The sequence below is a fragment of the Cucumis melo genome, chromosome 8, assembly GCF_025177605.1.
Source record: "Cucumis melo cultivar AY chromosome 8, USDA_Cmelo_AY_1.0, whole genome shotgun sequence".
Taxonomy (NCBI): Eukaryota; Viridiplantae; Streptophyta; class Magnoliopsida; order Cucurbitales; family Cucurbitaceae; genus Cucumis; species Cucumis melo.
In genome coordinates, this window is record NC_066864.1 from 2,151,024 (window position 1) to 2,164,443 (window position 13,420).

The window sequence follows — 13,420 nt, forward strand, 5'->3', positions numbered from 1 at the left end:
AAATTTAATTACAATTATAATCACTTAATTAATTTTAATTTGAGAATCTGTTAATAGGAATAATAATAATAATAACAACAACATAATAGTGTTTATCTTATGAAATTAGCCTTTTGATTCTAAGATTGATATGATGTTTGCTCGACAACTTGTGTTGCTGGTAGGGTGCTGCTTAATTGGCCTAAATTATCATATTGTTATATATTCCTTTCCAATTTATTTCAAATTAAGTATACCTTATTTATTAATTATTCACTGTTCATCTCTAAACTTTAATACAACTAACAACTTTAATTTGTCACTAAATCCTAGTTTGTAATCACTTTGTCTTTCCTTTAGCTATATTATTTAGCAATTTAGTTATTTTATTTTAAAATTTGTAACAATTTCGTTTTTATTTTAAAGATTAATATTAAGGTTTGATACTCAATTTTTCTTATACAAAATACAAAATCTAAGATTCATAAAATAATAAAAATTGACGTATAATTTCGACGAACTTTTGTACGTTAAAAGATAATTTTGTTACAAAATTAAAATTACAGAAGACTAAATCATTCTTACTTTTATTTAAAATCTGTATAAATATATACTTTCTTTCCCAAAAAGGAAAGAAATACAAGTGTATCTTATCCTTTAATTGTTTGAGACTTGAGAGTCATCCACTACTGATTGTTTTTATGGCCTACTTCCCAAGTTTTCAAACATTTCTATTGATCAATTTCATATCCCACTTACTAGTCAAGTTAGTAGTTGTAATTATTTATTATTTATCAACATTGATTCAATTGATCGTGTTTAACTAGATCAAGCATTACTTTTTACATTAGAAAGCATAGTTTGTTATGTTAATCATATGTACCTTTTTTTGCATGTCACTTGTCGTATATATTTGGTTAAAGTTTGAGTTAGTCAAATGTGTAAAGCAAAGGAAGGGATCCGGAAAAATCATGATATGCATGAGACCTATATGTAGTACACTAACTCATTAGTTGGATCAACTAAGTAATTGCTTTCTTACTAAAACAGTAAAGTAAAGGAGAGAGAGGAGGGCCCTATTAGATGAAGAAAAGAATATTCATCAACTTTTGAGTACAAATCTCAAATGCCTTTTTCCCACATTCTTCTCCATGATATACTCAAGAAGACGCCTTATCTTTTCAGTCCTTATTCTATTTCTCTTTGCTAAAAAATCAATTATTTTGCTTTCCTGATCAGTACTTTTCAAGGGATATTGTTTGTGTATATTTGCATATATATATGGTTAAAGAAATGATAGTGTAATTGTAATATGTTATTTATGAATGAATAGTATTTTTGGTGACTTTAGTCAATGGGTTGATTAAAGTGGGGATTGAAATAATTCAGGGGAAATTGAGAAAAGGGGGCATGTGCTTGTGCTTTCATGGTTGGGAGTTGGATATAACTTTATGAAATCTTCTCTTATTTTCTTCATTTCCCATTTGGTTAATTATATCCTCCATTATTATCTATTTAATAATACAAACAATATAGCGTTTTAAACTGCTGCAAAACCAACTTTTTTTTTTTTTTTTTTTAAGGAACGACAACTAATTCTATACTTTACTTTCTTTTAGTTAGACCCAAATAGGAATCTACTTTAACCTATAAATTCCTAATTTTAATAATTTATAAGGTGAATAAACATCCATCCAAATTACATGGACGTGTTAGTATATCAATCAAACCATTAAATAGAAGTAAAATTGAATTACTTAATAAAGATTTTTCTAATTCATTTTTAAATTTAGGAACAAATAGACAAAAATTGGAAAATTTAAGACTCAACTTTAATTTAACTTAATTAATAGTATTAGTTAATTTGAAGATGTGACATGAATTGCATCCAAACTTAAAAGATGTTTAGGCTTCTCCTCCTAACATAAAATTTTGGATGAAGGCAGTGGGATTCTAAGTTTGAATATCTCAAACATTATATTTGTAACATGAATCATAAAATTAGAATGGCACATTTGACATTCATGAGAAAGAAGAAAAAGATAAAAAAGAAAAGAAAGGTTGATAGCTGAGTCCATTAATGAGGAGCCAACTGCCCCTCCATTACCATCTTCCATAAATGCGTTTGCTGCCTTCCCACTATCTTCTTACCCACTTTTAATTTCTGCCCAATCCCTCACTTTCTCTCCCAAACATTTTGCAAATCCCACAAAGAAAAAAAGAAAAAGAAGACAAAAAATCATGAATTTCTTCATCCCCATTTTCCCATTTCTCATCGCCATTCTCCTCCTCTCGCCATCTCTCTCTCTCGCCACCTCCCGGAAGGACGGCGGCTTCGGTGGCATGTTCGGACCCGGAAACGGATTTGACGACATACCCGGTTTCGGAAAGGGTTGGGACAAGGGGATCGTCGGCGGTGGATACGGTGGCGGCTACGGTGGCCCCAAAGGCGGTTACGGCAAGGGTGGTATCATAAGAAAACCTGTGGTTTGTAAAGAAAAGGGTCCTTGTTTCAATAAGAAGGTGACTTGTCCGGCTAAGTGCTTCTCCTCCTACAGCCGATCGGGCAAGGGTTACGGCGGTGGAGGCGGCGGTGGTGGCTGCACCATCGATTGCGCTAAGAAATGTATCGGCTATTGTTAGGGAAGGGCGGTAATGGCGGCGGCGGCTTCTGAGTGTTTTTCTTTGACACGGCCGCTCGGTAGCCGGAAAGTATCTATAAGTAGTAATTAAGCTTCGTCATAATGGAAAAAAAAAGGCTATGTATTGCAGTTTTAGTAGACTAATATATAAAATTAATAGAAATATATAATTATAAGTAATGTTATGTTGGAAGTTGGATCGCTATGTATGAGTTTTTAATTTCTTTGTTACTTTCTTTTAAATTATGGTTTTCTTGAAATGTTTTGGAATTGGATTTCTCTAATTCTGATTTAAATATGCAGTGAGTCTTTTAATAATTCTCGTATTTGGTTTTGAGCTTTTATGCATTTACCTATCATTTGTAATTGGTTTCTTCATCCTTTTATATATAGATAACCGTTGAAGAATCGAAAATAAAATAAAAATAAAATCGTAAAAACAGGAAAAAGAACGATAGGTTTAAAATGAAGAGAAATCTTATATTAAAAAAAAAACATTCAATTCTAAATTACATTGCAATGCAAACTCATCTTATTATGGTTGATGTGATGCTTAGACCGAAACATTTGGACTAATGAATATTATTGTTTGGTTTAAGAAATCTCGCTTAATTGTTTGTGTATAATTAATTTATAGACTTGACAAGTCCATGATCTACCAAAAGGGGGAAGTAACTTCCACCTCCTTTTGAAGTCCAAAAAGGTAAGTTTTGTATGTGAAGGAGTAAATGGGAAAACAACACATGCAAGAAAGAAAGAATCCGTCTGGTAGTGATTGGAGGGTGAGTGGAAAGCTAAATAATGATTTTTTCCTTGAGGTCCAAAACGTCCAAAAGTCAACAAATATGTCTAAAATCTCAATTCTATAAAAATATGGACGAAAACATTGTTAAAATATCATTGTCAATAGATATCTTTGAGGTATCTACATCTTAATTTTACCAAACTAATGATCAAAGTAATATATATTTGAGTTGTATTATTTCTTTTATCTTATTCACCCTTCATCAAATTCATGAAAATATATAAAGATAAAATGAAAATGTAAACATGTCCACCAAAACTTAGTGACCTTATTTCTCTACCATGAAAGTTTAGGATATAATTTATTTAAAAACGCGTCCACGTGCCTAATGGCCAACTAAAGACTATTTTCAAAGTGAGTGCTCAAAAGTAGTGATTACCTCGTTGACAATGAAACCATATGAAATAACGACAGATTTCAGCCTAATTACTTTGGTGCTTTCCATTCATAAACTATAATCATTTTACCAACAATTCTCTCGAAATGGAACAGACGTTTGATGACACCCACTTTCTCAAGCAATGCGTAAAAATTGAACTCAGAATTCATTCAACCTCAACAATATAATACGAACGTTTATAAAGTTGACTACTACGATTAGCATCAAATTACATCAGGGGTGGAAAAAACATACAGTAAAGTTGGCTGGTAAAAATGAAGCAACGGAACTGAACAGCCATCAACCTAAAACAAACCTGTAAACTTACCCACATCCCGTGGCTAAGTGCATATACAACCTAAAATCTAGGAAGAAGCTCATCATTTGTGGTGGTTCTACGCGACCATAGCATCAGATGGCTGCCCTCACAGCACCCCTGGCAGCCTCACGCTTCATCTGAGCTGCTTTACCGCTGCCTCGGAAGTACATGTATACTTGCTGATTGACAAAAGAGATGGTGAACAATGTAAAGAAATGAGTTAGCTAGCAATTCGGTTGTTTTCTATTTGTAAGCGTGTGGATAGAAAAAGGGAGAGACATGATTGACCTGAATAACCCAGATGCTGAGAACTGATTCAAGACAGAATAATCCGAAACCAATGAAATAGAATATCTGCAACAAACAGAAAAAATGGCGGATGAAACCTCCAGGCTCTCGGAGTACAAAGTAACAATTTCGTACTCAAATAAATTTGAGGCAACTTTCTACTGTTAATTTTCCTAGGATTTATCATAGGAAGTAAACTTCCTTAACTCCTAAGGGAAATTCCGACGACAATAAAATCTGGTACACCTGCTCATTTAAATTATTTTCCTAGTATTATAAAACCATCTTATACCAAAAAGACCAAAACAAACCAGAAACTCCGATACATGTTTATGGGTCTGACAAAGTAAGCTGACGTTTAGAATTTAAATAAAAAACAAAAAACAAAACAAGTAGCTGAAAAGCAAGTAAATATATTATATTAGTAGGGTCAAAAGTGAATCTCCCAGTCATGTGATAAAAGTAAGAGAGAACATCCTTACCCCAACCAAGACTCGGGAACCAATAAGATCTATTGCAGGTAAGATGCCACTGTTACAACCAAAAACACAAATTGTTAGTACAAGGAGAAAATTCTGGAACATTTTAAGACAAAATTAGCAATGATATTAAGGAATTGGAGTTGGAAGAGTGGAGTTGCTAACTCCACTTCTTGTTTGGTCCAAGGAATTTGTGGGACCAAACAAGCTCACTCCTTGTCTCAAATGTCTCCTGAGTCAACAACAAGAAATAACCAACTGAACCATGCAATATACAACTCTCGAATACATTCGATGCAAAAAAATTAATATTAATTGAAAAAATTAAGCTGAAACGGAGATGAAGATGAACCATTCTTGATATATGCAGTAAAGTCATTGACTATAAGATTTTGAAGCTTCATCGACCAAATCATATTGATAACACAAATTAACAGCAAGCATAATAAATGGTTTAATACAAAGGAACGTACGTCAGAGATTTTCCCCTGAAGACTATTGGAGGCGCTACTGCAGCAAAGATGCAGAAACCAATATGAAGCTGTAGGAAAAAAGTAAATAAAATTGTAATGATAAGAGATCCCAATTTTTGAACGTGTGTTCAATTAGAAGAAAGCTAAAATAATCAACTAACAAAAAAAAAAACCATTACCAAATAAAACATGAAAAACCATCCAAACTTCATAGCACTTTCACTCCTGCAACAGTAAAGAGAAACAATGCTAATTATATCTCTTCATGACCAAATCAATACATGTGCATAGAATATAGAGTTCCACCTTTGGAAGTGTTGGGAGCCTTAACAACTACACAAAAGGAATATACGACAGTAACTAAAACTCTACTAACTAATCCAACAATATCTACGTCTGGTAGCTTGTCAATTTAATATTTTAGGAAATCAATCTTAACCTAAAACAGTAACTATCTATTTGTACCATGTCAACTAAAAAAAAAAAGCGTTCACATAGAAGGAAGGAGAGGAGGAAGTCAAAGACAAGTTTAAAGATGAAAAGGGTACCTAGATGCATTGTAAAGTGGGCGATACCACAAGAAATACCCTCCTGGAACCCCAGCAATAAAATAGATGACAGCAAGGAACCAAATTTTTACTCCTACAACCATGAAATTGTAAGATTATTAGCAGCAATTGTTTCAACATTAGAGATAACCGTTAATTGTAATGGATAAATCATTTTTACTAAAATGGTATTTTAATTTACCTTCTCCCTTAATCCACGCCGTAGTAACAGCTACTATGTTCCAGAGGAGGCAAAGAGTTAGTCCTGTGATCACCACAAGAACATGACAATGTCCTTATGTCAGTTCCTCTTGCAAAATATTTTAGTGATAACTCATCTAAGAAAAAAATGACTGCAACTTTGCAAGGAAACCTCTCTGTCAAAAGGTTGCGTAAGAGATTATGTTGTTAATACCCAATACTCATCTAAGAAAGAAATAAGGAAACTTTACAGAGGGAGAACAATAGTCTTGTTCAAACAGTGTCTATTTCTTCCAATCAAATTGTGAGTGTAAGATTCAATAACGGTGCCCATATAACGTAGCAGGTTCAAAATTAGGATTGGTATATCATCATTCATCATATAAGTTCTTGAAAAGGAGACTGCCTCGTTATTATTGCATAAGAAAACTCAAAAGTACAAATATAAGTAATAACAGCATATGGACGAGATCAAGTGGAGATAGTCCACAAGTTCACATACCCAACAATGTAGTAAACGCAACATACTGCAACCTTTGCAGATGAATAGGAATATCATTTGCAATATCATGGTGGATAATTGGGAAAAAAGGTGGCCAATTTTTCTCCTCTAGTACAATTCCAGCTGCAAAACAAAAACAGATCAGGTGATAAGCTGCATTGGGAAAACCATGTCGCCTAGAGAATGTGTTTCTTCAATAAGTTGAGGCATATCTCTCTAGTTCACCTTCTCGGTGGTTGTTAAGAATAAGGACACTAACTTAAATTGATATGAAACACAATTTAACTGTTATAGAATTATTTTCAAGGCACCAAAAGGAATGCCCACAAGGGAGAACACCATTGTAAATGTTATAATATCATACCCTCTAATTCCTTGAATTTTCCCAATTTTTTTATTACTAAAGTATTGGGTGCATTTTCATATATTCTAATACAAATAGTTTTGATTAAACTTCACACAACCAAAGTTATGGTCCCATTAAGATAGATTGCCTCTAAGTTTATGAAACACATTCTGAGAGTTCTACTGGCAATTTAGCATCCTTATAAGGATTTCAATGGTCGGAATAAATTACCCCGATTTGCAGCATCTTCCCTCCGTTTTACTTCCTGCATTTAACCAAGAATGCTAAAGAATTAAATAAAGTCAGTAGATGCTTCAACATTCATCCACTCTAGCACTATCAATGGACCAATAAGTCTATAACATTAAATTTTAAATTTGATAAACAAAAGCCTACCAAGGATTTTTTCCCATTTGAAATATGGCTATTCAATATCATGTATAAATTGAACTAGCACCAGTATTGAGTTTGGCTAATATGTTGTGGTTAGTTATATAATAAATTCTTAATATTTGCAAAATCCATTTTTTCTACTCTCAAGTATACTATTGTAACAGAAATAAAAATCATACAAGGAAATGATCCTGATTGGTACCTAACGAGCATTGTGCTTAAGACATAACAACTGGAAATGATAACATGTTCAAAGATTTTGTACAGTCTTTAAGAAGTACCTGTTCCCGCCTTCTCAGTTCAGCCTCTTTAGCTTGAAGCTCCTTCTCTTTCTTCTTTAAATCCTAAGTAAAATTAAAACATAGTGCAATTAGCAAAGCCAGGAGATCAATGGTGGCACAAAGAATAAAACACACGATAAAATCTCAAAAACCTTATAGTTTGATCCTTCAGAATTTGAATCGAGTGGTATATCAACAGTTGCACCACGACCATAATTAAAATCAACAGGTTCTGGAGGAAGAGGTGAAAGTCTGGAATTTGTGGCAGCGGGAACACTTCCAGGATTCTGAAAAATTGCATATATATATTTGGTCAAATGAGTAAACAATTTGACAAGATAACACTTTAACCAATGAATGTCATGTTACAAACAATCATCTTAATAAACAAATTTTTTTGTAACTGAAAAAAATGAAGGCAGGAACTTATTAAACCAAGATGTATAGCTCTTAAGAGAAAAACACAAGTGCAAATTTTATCCAAACTCGATGAACTGAATACTTCAATCTCGTTCCCCTTTCTATTTACTTTTGTTTAGGGGTTGTTGGGAGGGGGCAAGTAGCTACAGTAGTGGTTTAACACAAAAGGTCAGATTCCTTGCTTCAGATGTAAAAGAAAGCACCTCCGTCATAATTTGACTGCCCCGATACCTTCACCCAACAGCCGGATACTGGTCTACAGATGGATCGGAAAAAATCTGAACACCCAATTGTCTAGAATAGAACGCCGACAATATACGCCAATAAATGCAGAAACCAAGACTAAGCTTAAATTTTCAGTAATTGGATACTGAATGAAATTAAACTTATCAACTATTGCATCTTTGAAGCGCCATCAGGACCGTAATTCATGTTGAGAGAAACCAAATTATTAGGGAGGGAAAATCCTTTATGCGTTTGTCTTAGTGAGATATGGGAGATGGAAAGATGAAAAGAGAAGGGATCCAATCCAACCATCAAAAATAAATTAATAGAAATAAAATACCACTAAGCTAAACGGAAATCCGCATCCACCGCATACTCAAACGACCTAGTCTATCGAATTAATAAACCGAAGCAATACATACAGTCGAGCAACACTTCCATTACTGAAAGATAGAAGTAAAACTAGAAGACCTAAGAAGAAGCATGATGATCAAAGGTAGAGAGAACTCACAGCAAAGGGGTTGACTTCCTCTTCTTCATCGAAAGGGTTTCTGTCGTAGCGACCAGCCATGGCAAAAGCAGTAGTAGCAAAGGGAAGGCAAGAAGTGGAATCGCAAAACCTTAGATCTGATTTGAAGAACAGGGAAAAATGGAGAAAAAACTTGGGAAGTAAGCAATTCAAAGGCGAAACCCGAAGAAGTTCGACGGTTCAATCGGTAAAATTGAATGGAATCGTAGAGAGAGAGAGAGAAAGAAAGAAAGAAAGAAAGAGGAGCAGTTGTCTTTTAGTTTAGTCAGCTTAATACCTTTCGGGTGCGAGAAATTAAAATTCAAAGGAAACAGCGGGAGACAAATTCACAACACAAAACTAAAACTTAATTTCTCCAACTTCCACATAAAATCAATAAACTAACAAAAAAAAAATGAAATTCTTTGTCAATTTCTACCATAAGAATTGTGAGTTGGGCAGGCCACACCCACAATGAGTATTATAGTTTAGATTATTTTTTAAGTAATTTAGTGTATTTATTTTGTAACTTTGTTAGCCAGCTGTAAATACAAAAATTAGTCCATATCCTTTCATACCTAAGAAGTTCCGCAAACCTTAAACAAGAACAACTATTGTCTACCATGTTTAATTGTGTTTGTTGTGGTTCAAAGCTAAAATAACAATCTCTACCATAATCAAAATGGGCCAAATGCTTGGAATAATTTTGGGCCAAGGCCCAGAGAGGAATGAGCGTGTGACCGATGATCTGATGGATAATCAGTCAATTTCATTCACCAAATGTTATTGTCATAAGTTTAAATTATGGCATTGGGGCATTTTCTATATACTTATTGTAAGAAGATATATTGTAGTTGTTCGTTTTTCAGGATCTTCTTTATTGAGATTGTAATTTCTATAAAAGTAATTGGAAAAAAGTTTCCCCTATTTTTCTTTCAATTCTATTATATTTGTCTTCTTTTCCTTTTCTTATTTTCTTTAAAGGGTGTTGATTTATCTAATTGATGATCAACTAATTTCATTATGATCTTTCTAGAATCGGTCATTAATCAATTATTAAATAATTGATTGTGTTCCGCACATTTAACCCAACCTTTCCAAATGTAAAAACTTTGCAAGATATCATTACATTACTTCACATCAAACCAAGTCAAGGTTAGTAATGTTGGTACATTTGCTCTAAGTATTTATTCTGGACGCATTGACCGAGTCTATCCCCAATATTTTCAAAATAAAGAAGGCCATGATCACGCACTATCCTTGACACCAAAAATCATAAGAGTATTATTGAGATAAAATCTTAGATTTTACTATATTTACAATTTTTAAAAATATTTATATACACTATTTATTATTACTAAACTTGCTATCTATTATAATTATCTCGTGTAAATCTCTTATCAAATAGATCTATTTTTGTCCGAGCGAAATAGCTCCAAATAATGGTACACAATTACAACTTATTAAATCCAGATCGTGCATTTTTGCATCATCTAAATAAGTCTATTTTCTCTCCATACCAAAATTTACATTTTTAAAAAATATAATGATCAAATTCATAAATATATGTAACAAAAGAAAGAAAATTGGAGGTAGGGAGCAGTGTTTATAAATTCAATTTAAAAAAAAAATGATTAGCATATAACCTACCATTTTATATACATTAACTAAAAATTTGAAAATTTTACGGTTTAATTGGAGAAAAAAAACTGTTTAATAGAATGTTCATTTATTAAACTGAGAGGAAAGATTGAATTCTCAAGCAAAAATCCACAGCAAAAGGATTAGAACTTTTCAGAGGATATAAATGCATTGCTATGAATATTTTCAATATAAACATCAATTTCATTCTGTAGGCTATGGTTAGGTTGATGGAAATTAAAACTAACACTAAGGTAGAATAAAGAATAAATAGCAATAAAAAGGAGAGAGAGTTTGACCTATTTCTACGCCAATTTATCAACACTTGTGAATTTCTCCCCATCTTTTGGTGTTTATATCGATATGGAGAACCCTAAATCCAATTTACAAACAGAAATTGTTCCCCCAATGGCAGCAGATCAATTTCCTACTCTTTGTGGCGCCGGCGTCGGTGGTAACCTAAGGTTTCTTTTATCCCTCTTTTTTCTTTATATATGTGTGTGCGCGCGCGCGCTAGCCATGGATTCAAATCCAATTTTTTTTTTCCCATATACTTCACCTGCCCTCCCCCTCCCCTCCCACCCTATCTGAACTTTACAAGTGCGACGGTGGTTTTGGATAGGTTCTATTTCCTTTTCCTATAACAGCCACTTCCATATAATATGTTTAATATCATGAGAGCATTTCACGAGCACAAAGAACTTATTACATTGGAAGCTTTTGTTCTATTCATCATTTTGGCACTCCAAATCGTATTGGTTTACTGTTTTGGTAATATCTTAGCTTTCTTCTCCTTTTCACTTTTGATTTTTATAAATTTAAATATTTATTGAGGATGAAAACTATGTGCCATATATATTGGTAAATCATGCATTTGTGATATGAAATTTTTAGTCTTATACTAAACAACTGTCGACAATTACGGTACGTGATTACTAGCTAGATCCTTCAAATGTCAAGACCTTGATGTCATTAGGATATGCGTACAGTTAAATCAATGTCTGAATTAATTTTTTGGGTTAGTATACGTTGGTTGATTGATTTTTTTACAAGTTGAAGTTTTAAAAGTGTGTTGTTCTCGTAGGGGAAATAACAATCAATTTCTCTAAGTTTTGTTTTCCTTATTTCTGAATGATTCTTCAAACTCACCTTAACAGGCTGCACTTGTTGAGCATTTTGTGAATGTACTTTCCAAAGTCAATTTCATTTATTATAATATTTTCAAAATTAAAATTGAATATCATGTTCTGTTCATGGAGTCATTGAATTCAAATGAGAAACCACCTCAACCAATAGTCGGAAAATCACCAACCAGAGGATGAAAATAAGTTTGTGAAGAAGTACTAAGATTTATCTGTGCTAGCTTGATGTGTGATTTTAATACTTTCCCAAATTACCCTAAATCTGCATTAATCTGCATTATTGCAATTTGATTATGTCTTCAAAGATACCCAAAGTCTACATTTTTCTTTTAATTTATAAACGTATAAATAAGTTAAAATACCCAAAGTCTACATTTTTCTTTTAATTTATAAACGTATAAATAAGTTAAAATACCCAAAGTCTACATTTCTCTTTTAATTTATAAACGTATAAATAAGTTAAAAAGTGTATTATTCATCCATTAATGTATAAATATATCTCCTATTTTGATGATATACTCTTCAAAAGCAGCCAATAGGAGGATGGACCAGAAAAAAAAAAACCTCTCTTATTTTTTATGATACCAAACAAAAAGTTCGCAAAAATATTTGCATAGTTTAATTCATATGAAAAGGACAAACATAAATACTTTCTGTTCCTGTTTCTTTCATCTGTTTCATAGCAGGCTCTCTTTGACTTTACCCTCTCATCTCTCCCCTTTCCCTTATTTTAGTTTAGTATACTACCCAAAGCTTAATTAAAATATGCATGCGAAGATGTTGTAGTGTATTAAGTAATCAAAGTTAACATATACGTTGTTTTTATCTTTCTTTGTAGTAATCTTTCAATTACATTCTGTATGTATAATGCTCCTATATAAATTTGTTGATACTCCCACTAATCAAAAGGCACGAAGAAAATGATTTATATTTGATTTGAGGATATATAAGTTTGTAAATAGTTAAAATAAAAGGAATTTTAAACTCAGGTAGATCAGTATTGAATTATATTTGAGGGGCTAATCAATACTATGTTGGAACCAGCAGTTTGCAAGGAACTTAGTTCCTCGTTCATCATCGTTCTTCAATCAAGTAATTTCATGGACCGCCATCTCCACTATTCATTTTTAATCTAAACAAATTGTATTTTCAATTGCCCGAGTTTTCAATTGGATAATTTTCAATTGCATTTTCTTTGGGGACAACAATAAGTTTCAATGTTTTGCAGGTCGATAGTTGACCTATTTTTGTATTATTATAAAATTGAAATTAAGGTATATTTCAAAATCAAACGCAACTAATGTGTCAATGTGATCTATTTTGATACGTCATTATTCTATTATTACATAAAATTTAAAATGTTAGGGTACTATACTATGGTTCTGTCAAAAAATAAATCAAAACACACACACACACACAAACATATATATATTTTCTTTTGAAAAAAAGGAGAAGAAAGTGTGTATATTTAATATATTATTTCAAATGCATTTATTTTCTTAGTTATATATATATATATATATATATATATATATATATATATATATATATATATATTGTTTAGAAAAACAAGAATCCCCGATAACTACTAATTAATTAAAGGTAATGAAATTGTAATTAATAAATGTTGAAAGTTTAATTTAGATTAGTATTAAATCATGTGTGTGTTGCAATCTTAGAAGAGGAGAGAATATATTAAATAGATACATGTAATTATTGTAAAACCATGTATGTGTGTTGTTATTTAGCTGGAATTAATGATGGAATAATTGGAGCCAACCAACTCCACTAGTTGGATGGATTAGGTGGATTGATTCATCATTTTCGTATATCTATGTATGATATAATA

General features: G+C 32.3%; 2 protein-coding genes across 2 annotated transcripts; one reads left to right on the forward strand and one right to left on the reverse strand.

Moving 5' to 3' along the window:
• Positions 1 to 2,063: 2,063 nt before the first annotated feature.
• Positions 2,064 to 2,939, forward strand: LOC103484551 (uncharacterized). The gene has a single exon (XM_008441683.3). It carries the CDS (start codon positions 2,221 to 2,223, stop codon positions 2,620 to 2,622), a length of 402 nt encoding a protein of 133 aa, XP_008439905.1. The 5' UTR covers positions 2,064 to 2,220; the 3' UTR covers positions 2,623 to 2,939.
• A 997-nt stretch (positions 2,940 to 3,936) lies between these two features.
• On the reverse strand, positions 3,937 to 9,268 carry LOC103484552 (secretory carrier-associated membrane protein 5-like). The gene is made up of 12 exons (XM_008441684.3): positions 8,792 to 9,268; positions 7,788 to 7,922; positions 7,636 to 7,698; positions 7,193 to 7,226; positions 6,616 to 6,738; positions 6,115 to 6,177; positions 5,913 to 6,006; positions 5,544 to 5,589; positions 5,365 to 5,432; positions 4,895 to 4,943; positions 4,413 to 4,478; positions 3,937 to 4,303 (listed from the first exon to the last, which is right to left on the reverse strand). The coding sequence occupies exons 1-12, from the start codon at positions 8,849 to 8,851 to the stop codon at positions 4,217 to 4,219; spliced, it is 888 nt and encodes a 295-aa protein (XP_008439906.1). The 5' UTR covers positions 8,852 to 9,268; the 3' UTR covers positions 3,937 to 4,216.
• Between the last annotated feature and the right edge of the window lie 4,152 nt (positions 9,269 to 13,420).

What these genes read in the sequence shown, in the direction of transcription:
- LOC103484551 (XM_008441683.3), top strand. Translation starts at nt 2,221, where the DNA reads ATGAATTTCTTCATCCCCATTTTCCCATTTCTCATCGCCATTCTCCTC.
- LOC103484552 (XM_008441684.3), bottom strand. Translation starts at nt 8,851, where the DNA reads ATGGCTGGTCGCTACGACAGAAACCCTTTCGATGAAGAAGAGGAAGTC. An exon ending in AGGAAGTCAACCCCTTTGCT is followed by an intron (nt 7,923 to 8,791) that starts GTGAGTTCTCTC and finishes GCAATTTTTCAG; the next exon opens with AATCCTGGAAGTGTTCCCGC. An exon ending in TTCAGGGGAAAATCTCTGAC is followed by an intron (nt 4,944 to 5,364) that starts GTACGTTCCTTT and finishes TGGTTGTAACAG; the next exon opens with TGGCATCTTACCTGCAATAG.